Below are 15,393 nucleotides of genomic sequence, written 5' to 3'. Positions count from 1 at the left end.
TGACATTTGTGCTGTCAGTGTTGTACAGCATTGAGGTGCTGGACAAGCGGTGCAGGGCTACACCCAGGCGCTCTCATGACTCTCTCCATATGCTTATCAGTAGATCACCAACGTTAGTACAAAGCCACACTCAACCTCATCCTGCTGTGCCTCTCATCACATCCCCATCACTCTGCCTTCCCTACCCTACTCCTGCACATCCTTACACGCACCAACTTATCTTGCAACTCCACCCATCCCTCTCTACCTACATTATCGCATCCCCAACTCAATAGCCTTCACACTCACCCCCATCCTAGTGCAATCATACCAAATGGGTGTTTTATACGATGTTCATGTAGAGTTTCTGTTAATGTGCTGTCAAACATTGAAACTTTTATTTTCAACACTTTGCGTTCTTGGACAGATTTCTGTGCATCTTCAGAAGTGGCTTAGTGAGTTTCAGAGAATGGTGAAACATAATAGTATCTCTGCAATGGTGCTGAGTGTGAAAGGAATGCCTTGGGCATTTGTAGGGATGCTTTATGGTGCTAGTGTGGGGTGCATCATGATGAACCTGGCGCATCATGTGGCGTCACGTGAAGTAAATCTGACTATGATGTGGCCATCCCTGGCTTGCCAGGCAGCAGTGTGGTCAGGTGCTGATGCCTTATGTCCTGTGCAGCTTCGATGCTGGGGATGTTGGCCTGGGCAAGGACACTGACGTTGGCGCGTCTATCCTCCCAATGAATTTGCAGGATCTTGCGGAGGCAGCGCAGATGGTACTTCTCCTGCGCTTTGAAATGGCTGCTGTATATGGTCCACGTCTCTGAGCCATATAGGAGGGCGGGTATCATTACTGCCCTTTAGATCATAAGCTTGGTGCTGGATTTGAGGTCCTGGTCTTCAAACACTTTCTTTCTCAGGCTGCGCTGGGGCACTGGAGGTGGTGTTGGACCCAGTCATCGATGTCTGCCCTGGCTGATAGTAGGCTCCCGAGGTATGGAAAATGGTCCAAGTTTTGCAGGGCCGCGCCGTGGAATTTGATGACCGGGGGGGGGGGGGGGGTCAAATTGGTGGAGGGCCTTTATCTTACGGATATTTAGTGTAAGGCCCATGCTTTCGTACGCCTCGGTAAAGGTGTTGACATGGCTTGGAGTTCGGTCTCTGAATGTGCGCAGACGCAGGCATCATCCGCGTCAGATGCACCAATGTCAGTGTTCTCGCTCGGGCCAACATCCCCAGCATTGAAGCACTGACCACACTCGATCAGCTCCGCTGGGCAGGCCACATTGTCCGCATGCCAGACACGAGACTCCCAAAGCAAGCGCTCTACTCGGAACTCCGACACGGCAAGCGAGCCCCAGGTGGGTTTCAAGGACACCCTCAAAGCCTCCCTGATAAAGTGCAACATCCCCACCGACACCTGGGAGTCCCTGGCCAAAGACCGCCCTAAGTGGAGGAAAAGCATCCGGGAGGGTGCTGAGCACCTCTAGTCTCATCGCCGAGAGCATGCAGAAATCAAGCGCAGGCAGCGGAAGGAGCGTGAGGCAAACCATACTCCCCACCCACCCTTTCCTTCAACCACTGTCTGTCCCACCTATGACAGAGACTGTAATTCCCGTATTGGACTGTACAGCCACCTGAGAACTCACTTTTAGGGTGGAAACAAGTCTTCCTTGATTTCGAGGGACTGCCTATGATGATATGATAATCCTGTGCAGCATCAGTTGATTGCGGAGAAGGTTGGTTCTGCTGGTGTGCCTGGTGCTGCTGGTGTTGGGGCTGATCGTGGTGGGATTCTGAGGACCAAGATGAGAAGATTCCAAGGGCACCCATGCTGATGGAATAGATGTCAGGTGAAATAGAGGTGACCGAAGCGATCTGTCAATGGTGGGAGAGGCAATGAGATCAGACTGGATGGAGACTTGTGTAAAGTCTTGCAGCATTCTGAATCTGTTGGGGAAATGCAGTTTAGAGAAGCTAGTGGTTAAGGGAACATTTCTCAATCAGCTGGGAGCTTTGACTTGACATTTGAAGCTGTCAACTCATCAGCTGATCCAATTTCCACTGATCTCCCACCTCAGCCTCACAGACAAGGTCTAGGTGCAGCGGGAAACCGGTGGGCTACCTGTCACATCCAAACAGCTGGGAAAAAACTATTGCTAAGTGGCTGTAAACAAGCCACAAATGATTTTAATTGGCTCACTTGCCGCTCCGTGTTGGCTCTGCTCAGCACTGACAGACTCGACATTTTATAAAGGCGCCTGGCGGCAGGTTCACAGCGGGGTCCCGACACACTTTGTAACCCAACCCGCCACCAATCGCACCCACTGACCCCCCGCAGTGACGCTGCTTCACATTTCTCCCTTTCAAACGCTGTGTTGAACTCGATCATGTTCTGATTGCTATTTGATAAATGATCACGCACAGTTAGGCTGTGCCTAAATCTGTCTCATTACTCAATGTACTATGGCTTGGCCCCTCATTGCCTCTAGAAAGAAAGAATTAAAGACTTACATTTATATAGCGCCTTTCACGACCCCGTTTTATAGCCAGTGAATAAAAACAGAAACAGAAAATGCTGGAAATCTCAGCGGGTCAGGCAGCATCTGTGGAGAGGAAGCAGAGTTAACATTTCGGGTCGATGACCCTTCATCAGAACTGGAGAGTATTTGAAAAGAACGGATTCTTAACCTGCACTGAAAGGGGCCGGGGAGGAAAGAACACAAGGGAGACCTTTGTCTCTCTAATCTCTCCTGCCTTCCACCCTATCACAGACCTTCCCTTTTGTCCTTCATTCCCCGCCCCCTTTCAGTGCAGGTTAAGAATCCGTTCTTTCCGAACACTCTCCAGTTCTGACAGAGGGTCATCGACCCGAAACATTAACTCTGCTTCCTCTCCACAGATACTGCCTGAACTGCTGAGATTTCCAACATTTTCTGTTTTAATCCAGATTCCAGCATTTGCAGCATTTTGCTTTTGTGTAGCTACTTTTGGAATGTAGTCACTGCGGTAATGTGGGAAACTCAGCAGCCAACCTGCGCACTGCAAACTCCCACAAACAGCAGTGTGATAATGACCAGATAATCTACTTTTTGTTATGTTGATTGAGGGATAAATATTGACCAGGACACTGGGATAACTCCCCTCTGCTCTTCTTTGAAATAGTGCAATGGGATCTTTTACGTCCACCTGAGAGGGAGATGGGGCCTCGGTTTAACGTCTCATCCGAAAGACAGCACTGGTGTGTCAGCCAAAATTTATGTGCTCAAGTTCCTGGAGTGGAACTTGAACTCTCAACTTTTTGACTCAGAGGCTAATGTACTACCCACTGAGCCACAGCTGACATATTGTCTGAAAAATTATCGCAGGCACACTCAAGAAACGCACTACCTTTCTGACAGTGACAGTCTATATAAAAGTTTAATACCACTCTGCCTTTACTACACGCTTGTCTGCTCTCTGCATTATACAATCTAGCACTTCACAGCTGCTTCCGGGGGGCCTATGAACAACTCCCACTACTGTCTTAGATCCTTTCTATTTCTTAATTCAACCCAGAAGGTCTCCACTGGCTGCTTACCTCTCTTTAAATCCTCTCTTATCACTAAAGTGATTTTATTCTTAATAGCTAAGGCTACCTCTTCCCCTCTGCCATTTTCCCTATCTTTCCTGTAGACCATATAACCTGGTATATTTAGTTCCCAGACCTGACTGTCAAATTGGGCTCGGTAGCACTCATTTTTAGGTGCTATGAACCCCCTTAAGGTTCAAAAATGGCACCCGTGGCACGCGCGCACATTTCTGATACAAAGTGCGCCGGCCGCCATATTGGTAAAGGGGTTAGTGCGATAACGTCTGCCAGAAGCATGCAGAGCAGGCAGATAATGAAGTCAATCAGCGTGCAATTCTGACCCCAACACTGCCATTTTGGAGCTTCACGCTTCAGCCTACGTCGTCTTTTAATCTCACACAACTGAAGACGACATTAAGCAGCATGAAGGACCCCCAGCAGCGCTATTTAAAGGGATAATCAACTACTTACAGGTTAGTTGCTGGTTTATTTCTTCTGGCTATTGCTGCAATTATACAAGCTTTGCGTGCTTTCTATAGTTGTTTAAAGTTTCCAGCGTCTACAAGGGTGTTGTGGCAAGTGCTGAAGTACTTTTTTGCTGACTTCAAGGCTTACGTGAACTTCAGGGATGACAAATGTTTGAGACGTCTGCGCTTCACTAAATAGGTTGTCACTGAAACCTGCCGACTGCTGTAGACGCAACTCTAACCTCAGAGTCGTGCAAGGAGCGCATTGCCCAGTGGCTGTGAAAGTGACCGTGGCTACCAACTTTTATATGTCTGGCTCCTTCCAGGCTGCTGCTGGAGATATTAGCAGCAGTTTGCCGTGCACCGCTGCATAAAGCAGGTCACTGAGGCTCTGTATGCAAAGAGAAATAACTTAATTTCATTTCCTCTTGATAAGAGAGAAGCAGATGAAGCGAGCACAAAGGTTTGCAAGGATTGCAGGCTTCCCCAAGGTGCAGGGTACCATTGACTGCACGCACATTGCTTTGGGTGCGTGTCATGTCAACTCGGCCATGTACCTAAATTGAAAGGAATTCCATTCCCTCAACATGCAACTGGTTTGTGACGATAGGCCAATGGCCAGTCACATTGCATTCACGCTGCAGCAGTCCCCTGCCAGTTGTATTTCAACCCTCACGGCAAACCAAAGGGTAGCTACTGGGTGACGAGGGCTCTCTGTTTACCACATGGCTCTGGTTGGCAGTCCCCGCCCATGTGTACAGTAGGCGGTGGTAGGTGCGCCCAGCCTGTGGCCAACATCTCGCCGTAGGCAATTGGGCTCATACAGCAGTGCCTGGTCTCCAGTCATCCTGGACCCCTTTGCCACTGGACCAAGACCTTGCTCAGCTAAGCCCGTGTGGTAGCCGGTGTACAACGACCACCCCACGTTAAAAGAACTCACACAGGCATCTTCCACTCCCCTAACGTGAAGTTTGGGACCTGGAACGTCAGGACCCTCATGGACTACAACCGTCATAATTGCCCGGGAACTTAGACGCTTTGATATCGACATTGCCGCCCTAAGCGAGACCCGGCGGGCAGGGGAAGGCCAGCTCAAGGAACAAGGTGGATGTTACACCACCTTCTGGAAAGTGAAACCAGAGGCAGAACGCCACCTTCACGGAGTCGGCTTCGCCATCAAAAACGAGCTGCTCGACGGCCTCAAAGACTCCCCCTGCAGGGTTAACGAACGCCTCATGACTCTCCGACTCACCCTATCCCAGAACCAATGCGCCACAGTCATCAGTGCGTACGCCCCAACACTTGGTGCAACAGATGAGGCCAAAGAGGGTTTTTACTCCAACCTCTCAAAATCCCTGTCCCGCATCCCTGCGGAAGACAAACTGATCCTCCTCGGTGACTTCAAAGCCAGGATCAGCAAAGATACAGTCCTCTGGGGAGGCGTGATTGGCAGAGAGGGGGTAGAGAAAGCCAACTCCAGCGGTAGCCTACTCCTGACAAAATATCTAGAACATGAACTCCTCATCACCAACACCCTGTTCCGCCAGAGGGACAAATACAAGGCGTCGTGGCAACACCCTCGCTCCAAGCACTGCCACCTGCTCGACTATGTCATCGTCCGAGCCAGGGATCGCAAGGATGTGCGCATCACCCGCGCCATGGCAGGAGTTGACGACTGCTGGACGGACCACCGCCTAATCCGATCCATCATCGACATCAACATAGCCCCAAAGCGAAGGGGGCAGCAGAAGCAGTGCCGCAAAAAAGTCAATACCGGGGCACTTAAGGACCCAGCTAAGAGAGCCCTATACAGCCAGCGCCTCACAGCTAACCTGGCGTGTCTTGATGACCCAGAGACGCAGAATGCCCACAGCGCTTGGTCTGCCCTCCAGGCCTCCATAACCAGTGTCTTCAAGGAGACGCTTGTTCACTCAACCAGAAAACACCAGGACTGGTTCGATGAGAATGATCAGGCGATTCAAGAACTAATAGACTGCAAGCGCAGGGAATTTCTGAACCTTAAACAGCAACCCAACTCGGGAGCAGCAAAGCAGCATTACAGACGGCTAAAGGCTAAGGTCCAACAAAAAACCCGGGACCTAAAGAACAGGTGGTGGATGGAAAAAGCACATGAGTTACAACAGCTGGCCGACAGCCATAATGTGCGAGGATTCTTCACCACAGTTAAGACCACCTACGGCCCAAACTCCCAAGGCCCCACCCCACTCCTGACCAAGAACAGGCAAACACTCATCAAGGACACCGAGGCTGTCAGGGCCTGCTGGAAGGAACACTTCGAAGATCTCCTTAACCGAGACTCTGCCTTTGACTCGAGTGTTCTCGACTCCATTCCGCAGCATGCTACCTGCCACTACCTCAGTGAAACCTCAACACTGCATGAGGTAGAAAAGGCCATAAGACAACTAAAAAACAACAAGGCTACGGGAGCGGATGGAATCCCTGCCGACGCACTGAAGTATGGCGGAGAGGCACTACTGGCACGAATACATGACCTCATCTTTCTCATCTGGAGGGAGGAGAGCATACCGGGAGATCTCAGAGATGCAGTGATCGTGACCATCTTTAAAAAAGGGGACCAGTCCGACTGCGGCAACTACAGAGGAATCTCCCTGCTGTCAGCCACTGGGAAAGTCGTTGCTCGAGTCCTCCTCAACCGTCTTCTCCCTTTGGCTGAGGAGCTCCTCCCGGAGTCACAGTGCGGATATCGTCCCCTACAGGTCACAACGGACATGATCTTTGCAGTGCAACAGCTGCAGGGAAAATCACCAGCCCTTATACATGGCCTTCTTTGACCTTACAAAGGCCTTTGACACTGTCAACCGCGAGGGTCTATGCAGCGTCCTCCTCCGTTTCGGATGCCCCCAAAAGTACGTCACCATCCTCCGCCTGCTCCACGACGACATGCAGGCCGTGATCCTTACCAATGGATCCATCACAGACCCAATTCATGTCCGGACCGGGGTCAAGCAGGGCTGCATTATTGCCCGAACCCTCTTAATCTTCCTCACTGCCATGCTCCATCTCACAGTTGATAAGCTCCCCGCTGGAGTGGAGCTAAACTACAGAACCAGTGGAAGCTGTTTAACCTTCGCTGTCTCCAGGCCAGGTCCAAGACCACTCCAACCTCTGTCGTCGAGCTACAGTATGCGGACGACGCCTGCGTCTATGCACACACAGAGGCTGAACTCCAGGATATAGTCGACGTATTTCCCGAGGCGTATGAAAGAATGGGCCTTACGCTAAACATTAGTAAGACAAAGGTCCTCCACCAGCCTGTCCTCGCCGCACAGCACTGCCCCCCAAACCACAAGATCCACGGCATGGCCCTGGACAATGTAGACCACTTCCCCTATCTCGGGAGACTCCTATCAACAAGAGCAAGCATTGATGATGAGATCCAACACTGCCTCCAGTGCGCCAGTGCAGCCTTCGGCCGTCTGAGGAAAAGTGTGTTTGAAGACCAGTCCCTGAAAACTGTCACCAAGCTCATGGTCTACAGGGCTTTAGTAATACCCGCCCTCCTGTATGGCTCAGAGACATTGACCATGTACAGTAGACACCTCAAGTTGCTGGAGAAATGCCACCAACGATACCTCCGCAAGATCCTGCAAATCCCCTGGGAAGACAGGCGCACCAACGTTAGCGTCCTCAACCAGGCCAACATCCCCAGCATTGAAGCGCTGACCACACTTGATCAGCTCCGCTGGGCAGGCCACATTGTCCGCATGCCCCGACAGGAGACTCCCAAAGCAAGCGTTCAACTCAGAACTCGTCCACGGCAAACGAGCCAAAGGTGGGCAGAGGAAACGTTACAAGGACACCCTCAAAGCCTCCGTGATAAAGTGCGACATCCCCACCGACACCTGGGAGTCCCTAGCGTCTCATATTGGAATGTTCAGCCACCTAAGGACTCATGCTAAGAGTGGAAGCAAGTCTTCCTTGATTCCGAGGGATTGCCTATGATGATGATGATGATGATAATGTACAGCAGGCATTTACAGAAAGTCATGCAGCCACAAGAAATCTTACAGAGCGCACCATTGGTGTCCTGAAGCAACGATTCAGTTGCCTGGTCCGCTCTGGAGGCTGAGCGGGTCTGAAGATTTGTCCTGGTACGCTACATGCTGCACACCCTTGTCATCACGAGCGAACAGCAATTGCCAATTATCAGGCGAGAAGCTGAGGAGAGGAAGAGAAGGAAGGGAGGGAGGAGGAGGAGGAGGAGGAGGAGGAGGAGGGAAGGAGGAGGAGGAGGAGGGAAGGAGGCATCGGCCTGGACAGCCCATTTCTGAAGGGAACATGAACAAATAATTTAAGAGCAATACCAATAACCCAACCCTATTCCCCATTCACACTCCTCAACTTCCCTCTGTCACTAATCACTTCATAAGAACATGAGAGATAGGAGCAGAGTAGGCCCTAAGGCCCATCAACCCTCCTCCGCCATTCAATAAGATCATGTCTGATCATCGACCTCAACTCCACTTTCCCGCCCTATCCCCATATCCCTTGATTTCCCTAGAGTCCAAAAATCTATCTATCTCAGCCTTGAATATATTCAGAGACTCAGCGTTCACAGCTCTCTGGGACAAATAATTCCAAAGATTCACAGCCCTCTGAGTGAAGAAATTCCACCTCATCTCTGTCTTAAATGACCTACTCTTTATCCTGAGACTGCCCCCTAGTTCTAGACACACCAGCCTGAGGGAAACAACCTCTCAGCATCTACCCAGACAATCCCCTTCAGAATCTTGTATGATTCAATGAGATCACCTCTCATTCTTCTCAACTCCAGAGAGTATCGGCCCATTCTACACAATCTCTCATCATAAGACAGCCCTCTCATCCCAGGAATCAATCTAGTGAACCTCCATTGTACCGCCTCCAAGGCAAGTATATCCTTCCTTAGATAAGGAGACCAAAACTGTGCACTACTCCAGCTGTGGTCTCACCAAGGCCCTGTACAATTGTAGTAAGACTTCCTTAGTCTTATACTCCCAACCCTCTTGCAATAAAGGACAACATGCCATTTGTCTTCCTTATTGCTTGTGGTACCTGCATGCGAGTTTTCTGTGTTTCTTGCACAAGGACACCCAAATCTCTCCAAACACCAACATTTAAAAGTTTCTCACCATTTAAAAAATATTCTGTTTTTCGAATCTTCCTACCAAAGTGAATAACCTCACATTTCCCTACATTATACTCCATCTGCCACCTTACTACCCACTCACTTAGTCCATCTATATCCCTTTGCAGACGCTTTGTGTTCTCCTCACAGCTTACTGTCCCACCTCGCTTTGTAACGTCAGCAAACTTGGATACATTACACTCGATCCCTTCATCGAGGTCATTAATATAGATTGTAAATAGCTGAGGCCCCAGCACTGATCCTTGTGGCACCCCACTAGTTACAGCCTGCCAACCTGAAAATGATCCATTTATCCCGAAACTCTGTTTTCTGTCCGTTAAATAATCCTCTATCCATGCTAATATATTACCTCCAATCCCATGAGACTCTGTCTTGTGTAATAACCTACATTACCACTATTGTTTGAAGGCCTATAGACAACTCCCACCAATGTTTTCTGCCCTTTGGTGCTACTTAGCTCCACCCAAACTAATTCTACATCTTGATTCTCTGAGCCAATATCTTTTCTCACTATTGCTCTGATTTCATCCTTTACTAACAACGCCACACCACCCCCTCTTCCTTTTTGCCTGTCCTTCCTAAATATCGAATATCCTTGGATATTCAGTTCCCAATCCTGGTCACCCTGCAACCACGTCTCCGTAACTGCAACTACAAGCAACTCTCGATTATCCGTACACGGATCCAACGAGAAACCGTTGTAACGGGATTTAAAATTCTGTTGCTAACAAGTGAAAAGACAGCTCCAAATAATTTAGCAAAAGGTCCAGGTAACTTTCTCCCTCCCTGATGTCTTGCAATGTCTGTAGCTTGGACTCCAGCTCCTCAACTCGGAGCCACAGTTCGTCGAGTCGCAGACACTTACCGCAGATGTAGTCGCCCTGGACCAAAACGTCCAGCAGCTCCCACATATTACTGCAGCAACATGTCTCCTGTTCTCCCATTGTATTATTTAATTAATTAGTTTAGTGTTAATCAAGTAGTTTATTAAATTAGTTCAACAAATAAAGGTTAGTTTTTAGTATTTAGTTATATGCTATATGTAAATCTAAAAGAAAAACTTAGCCCACAATCACTACCAAGCACTTACCTGCCTTACCTGTGATGTCACACAGCAGAATTCTCCTCCCCCAGAGCCGTGCGATCTCCCCTAACCCTGACCCCGGCCCTCCGGCTCTCCGACCCTCCGACCCTCCGACCCTCCGACCCTCCGACCCTCCGGCTCTCCGGCTCTCCGACCCACCGACTCACCGACTCTCCGGCCCTCCGGCTCTCCGACCCACCGACCCACCGAGTCACCGACTCTCCGGCCCTCCGGCTCTCCGACCCTCCGACCCTCCGACCGTCTAACACTAACCCTAAATGCAACAAACCCGATAAAAACCCAATGATAGACATTGATTGAACTCAAGGCAATAGAACTGAAGCAATCGAGTCATTTGCAAAGTAAGTCTATCCCTCAAGTTAGAGGATTTTTTATGATTAGATATTCTATATATTCCTCAATCAGTAAAGAAAATAGAATTACATTATATTGCACCTTCCATGACCTCAGGACATCCCAAAGCACTTTACAGCCAATGAAGTACTTTTGAAATGTAGTCATTGTTGTAATGTAGGAAACAATAAGGTTCTTGAAATATTAAGGCCAAGCAGTCAGAAATGTATGGAGTGCGCAGAACATGCAATACTACCTAAACAAAAGACAGACTTGCATTTATGTAGTGCCTTTCATGCCCACCTGATGTCCCAAAACACTTTGCAGCCAATGACGCAGCTTTGGAGTGTAGTTAATGTTGTACCCCTTTGTGCTTTTACTTTCTTCCCTCCATTCTGAATAAATGTCCTTATTCCACAGCCGGACTCATGCAGTTATACTAGTAGCTCACTAACTCGTGCCTCAGCAGCATTATTACAGGTGCATTCTGACTTGCTGATCAGGTCCCATTAGCCACAAAATCTAAACATACAAGTGTGGTCTCACCAAAGTTTAACATAACTTCTCTGCTTTTCAATTTATCCCTCTAGAAATAAACCCCAGTGCTTGGTTTGCTTTTTTAAATGGCCTTATTAACTGATGTCATTACGTTTAGTGATGTGTGTATCTGTACCCCGAGATCTCTTTGCTCCGTTACCCCATTTACTTTCCAAGGAGTATGTAGCCTCCTTATTCTTCCTGCCAAATGCACCACCTCGCACTTAGCTAAATTGAAATTAATTTGCCAATTACACTCCCATTCTGCAAGTTTATTAATGATTAATTATTGATACTTCTTTATTGTCTGCAGTGTTCCAAGTCCTGTGAAAGAGGCTTCAGAGTGCGTGAAGTCCGATGTCTAGGAGATGGCATGATTCCAAGTGACCGCTGTGATCCTCATCAGAAGCCAGAGGAGCACCAGAACTGCAACAATAAGCCTTGTATCCCACCAATAGGTACTGCTCAACACATTTACATTGCACCAACCAGGCCTGAGGCTCAGAACTGCAGTTTAGGTTTAAGCCATTCACTGCATTACTTGGCCCTTGCCTGGCTGGAACTCTCTCATGTTCTAGGGCAGGAGAGCCCGATGTACCTGATGCATACACGGTCAAAACTCACTTTTAACAGCTCAAAATGTAATGAGAGTGGATGTAGGGAATGGAGAATCCCTCCTCTGTAAATATTTAAATTGGGTTAAGTACAAACAGGCAAGATCTGTGATTTAGCAAGTCAGGTAGGTTTACACATTGCTCAGGAAATCCAGTGAACCCTCTGAGCACTTTGTAAAGCATGTCCTCGTGTTCCTATGTTTGTCACTCTACTGGGTTTAAACTGACAAATTTTCCTCTTCAGTGCATAAAGCATTACTTGTGCAGAGTAGGAAAATTGGGCAGTGAGGATCGCATGCCTGTAACATGGCCCAATTTAACTTTTTTATCCATTAACTTGAACGGAAAATGAAATGGGCTGTTTAGGACAAGCTTAATGTCCAAGTGCTAAGGTGGGACATTTGCTCCATGTTTCTCATTCTGCCTCAATCCATATTTAGATCAGGCCCTGACTCAATATTTCATAGAACGGTTACAGCACAGAAGGAGGCCAATCGGCCCGTCGAGCCCGTGCCGGTTCTCTGCAAGAGCCCCTCAGCTAGTCCCACTCCTCTGGCCTTTGCCCGTAGCCCTGCAAATGTTTATCCTTCAGGTACTTATCCAACTCCCTTTCAAAAGCCACGATTGAATCTGCCCCAGCACCCCCTCATGCAGTGCATTCCAGATCGTAACCACTGCTTTTTCCTTATATCGCCTTTGGTCCTTCTGCCAATTAAATCTGAGACTTCTGGTTCGCGACGTTTTGGCAATGGGAACAGTTTCTCTCGATCTACTTTGTCTAGACCCCTCATGATTTTTGAACATCTCTCAAATCTCCTCTCAACCTTCTCTGCTCTAAAGAGAATAACCCCAGCTTTTCCAGTCTATCCGGGTAACTTAAATCCCTTATCCCTGGAACCACCCTTGTAAATTTTTTCTGCACCCTCCCTAAGGCCTTCACAACCTTCCTAAAGTGTGATGCCCAGAATTGGACAATACTCCAGCTGAGGCCGGACCACTGTTTGATAATACTTTTTTCATCACCGCTTCCTTGCTTTTGTACTCTATGGAGCCGAAATTCATCACCTCATGCCCGCTGCTGCCGACATTGCTCTTGATCCACCCAGTGCCACTTTCGAGGTGGCCTTGAGCGGGCGGGAGGGGAGAGCCGCTGGCAAACGTCCACTGATGTCAGCAGACGGCCGAGTCGTGCAATTGAGTTCTCGCCCACTGAGCTCCCAAATTCCTGCGGGCGGGACTTGGTGGCAGAACAGGGGCGGACCGCTGACTGGAGGCTGGTCTGTCCCCGATGGTAAGTATGAAGACCCTGCATGGGGTTCCCTGGAGGTCTTTGGATAGTTTTTTTTATTTTTTACTGCAGAATTTTTTTTCAGGTCTTCGACCCTCTGTGGGCCCAACTCCATCCTCGACATCAGTTGGGCTGCAAGCACCTCTGCCGCCGAGAATGAGACTTCCCGCCCGCTGGCGCCCAGATTGGCGGCATACGTCGCCCACCGACCTTCGAGGGACTTCGGCGATGAATTTCACGCCGAAAGTACCATCCAGAACCTCGGCGGCACTTGGGCGGGCAGACGCCTTGATGAAAATCGGCCCCTCTATTTATAAAATCCACGGCCCCTATTGCTTTAATAATCGCTTTCTCAGCCTGCCCTGCCGCATTTGACAGCAAAGTTGAAGCCCATGGAATAAAAGGGACAGTGGCAGCATGGATATGGGATTGGCTGAGTGACAGGAAACAGAGAGTAGGGGTGAACGGTTGTTTTTCGGACTGGAGGAAGGTATACAGTGGTGTTCCCCAGGGGTCAGTACTGGGACCACTGCTTTTCCCGAAACATATTAATGACTTGGATGTGAGTGTACAGGGCACAATTTCAGAATCTGCAGATGACATGAAGCTTGGAAGTATAGTGAACAGTGAGGAGGATAGTGTTAGACTTCAGGAGGACATAGACAGGCTGGTGAAATGGGCGGGCACGTGGCAGATGAAATTTAACAGAGAAAAGTGCGAAGTGATATATTTTGGTAGAATGAGGAGAGGCAATATAAACTAAAGGGTACAATCCTAAAGTGGGTGCAGGAACAGAGACCTGGGGGTATATGGGCACAAATCACTGAAGGTGGCAGGGCAGGTTAAGAAAGTGGTTTAAAAGGAATCCTGGGATTCATGAATAGAGGAATAGGCCCCACAATTGGTGAACTGTAAGGCCCGCCCATTTTTCGGCGGTCCTTGGGCGACACCTACCTTTTGAAGCCTGCTGCCGCTGGGGCCAGGTGGGAGTGATTGTCATTGCAGTTGTGTTGGCAGCAGTGGCAGGCCTCACGAATTGGAAAACTTCGCTGGCCGTGCAGCGCACATGCGCAACACTTGGATTTTTTTTGTAGTTTTATTAAGCAACTAATGTCAGATTTGCTGCGATTGGGCCTGCTGGGACATCTGTGCATGATCTTAAATTCTGCTCACTCCCTTACAACTGCCAGTTGGAGAGGGAAGAGTGTTGGAAATAGAGAGGACCACATTTATCAGCAGCCATCCATCGAGGGCATTAAAATGAGTGGCCAAAATGCTTCAAAGAAGACTGTTAAAAGCAAGGCCAGAGCTCCCTGGTTTAATGATGAAGAACTGGAGGGGCTTGTATCAGAGGTCATGGCAAGCCACCACCTCAATACAGACGGATTTGAGTGAGATTTGTGAGGCCGTGTCCTCAATGGCCAACATTGTGCGGGATGGACACCAGTGTAGGAAACGTTGGAACGCTGTGGTGGTGTCAGCAAGAGTGAGTTACCATTTATTGGAGGCCCCTCATACAACACCAGAAGGCCCTGTGCCAGGTGTGTGTGTGTGAGAGAGTGTGTGTGTGAGAGAGTGTGTGTGAGAGTGTGTGTGTGTGTGTGTGTGTAAACATGTGTGTGAGAGAGAGAGTGTGTGTGAGAGAGTGTTTGTGTGTGTAAACATGTGTGTGTGAGAGAGTGTTTGTGTGTGAGAGTGTGTGTGAGAGAGTGTTTGTGTGTGTAAACATGTGTGTGTGAGAGAGTGTTTGTGTGTGTAAACATGTTTGTGTGTGAGAGTGTGTGTGAGAGAGTGTTTGTGTGTGTGTGTGTAAACGTGTGTGTGAGAGAGTGTTTGTGTGTGTGTGTGTGTGTGTGTGTGTGTGTGTGTGTGTATAAACGTGTGTGTGTGTGTGTGTATAAACGTGTGTGTGTGTGAGAGAGTGTTTGTGTGTGTGTGTGTGTAAACGTGTGTGTGTGAGAGAGAGAGTGTTTGTGTGTGTGCTGCATGAGCAAACCTGGTCAAGGCTGGCACTTTTCTTCCTGCAGAAGAAAAATACATCCAAGGCAGCAAGCCTGAGTGCCATGGGAGGGGCCAGCAGAGCTGATGGAGTTGACCAGCCTGGAGGACTGTGCCTTGGCAGTGGGAGTGACCAGCATCGTGCAAACACAAAGGGTGATGCAGATCCCGCGCTAGAGCTTGCTAAGGTTCTACTAATCTCCGCTCTGCGTAACGCTGATGGCATGAAAGCTCATGCAATGTTAAGTCAAATAGGATTTCTCGCACATTTTGTCGGCCATTACTGGTGTTCCCATGTAGAGCTGCAACTCCCTGATGGCACAAT

The 15,393-nt window shown here is 48.9% G+C and overlaps 1 protein-coding gene across 3 annotated transcripts in view; it reads left to right on the top strand.

The window, feature by feature from the left end:
- Window positions 1–15,393, top strand: part of LOC139234017 (thrombospondin type-1 domain-containing protein 4-like) — a 343,337-nt gene that overhangs the window by 311,733 nt on the left and 16,211 nt on the right. For all 3 annotated transcript variants that reach the window (XM_070864853.1, XM_070864851.1, XM_070864852.1), the window contains one exon: window positions 11,482–11,626. In XM_070864853.1, coding sequence (XP_070720954.1) covers window positions 11,482–11,626 — 145 coding nt within the window. The remainder of the gene's footprint in view (window positions 1–11,481; window positions 11,627–15,393) is intronic.

The sequence above is a fragment of the Pristiophorus japonicus genome, chromosome 21 (assembly GCF_044704955.1).
Source record: "Pristiophorus japonicus isolate sPriJap1 chromosome 21, sPriJap1.hap1, whole genome shotgun sequence".
Lineage (NCBI taxonomy): Eukaryota > Metazoa > Chordata > Chondrichthyes > Pristiophoridae > Pristiophorus > Pristiophorus japonicus.
The sequence above is the reverse complement of the archived record's forward strand: the minus strand, read 5'-3'. Positions and strand labels throughout refer to the sequence as shown.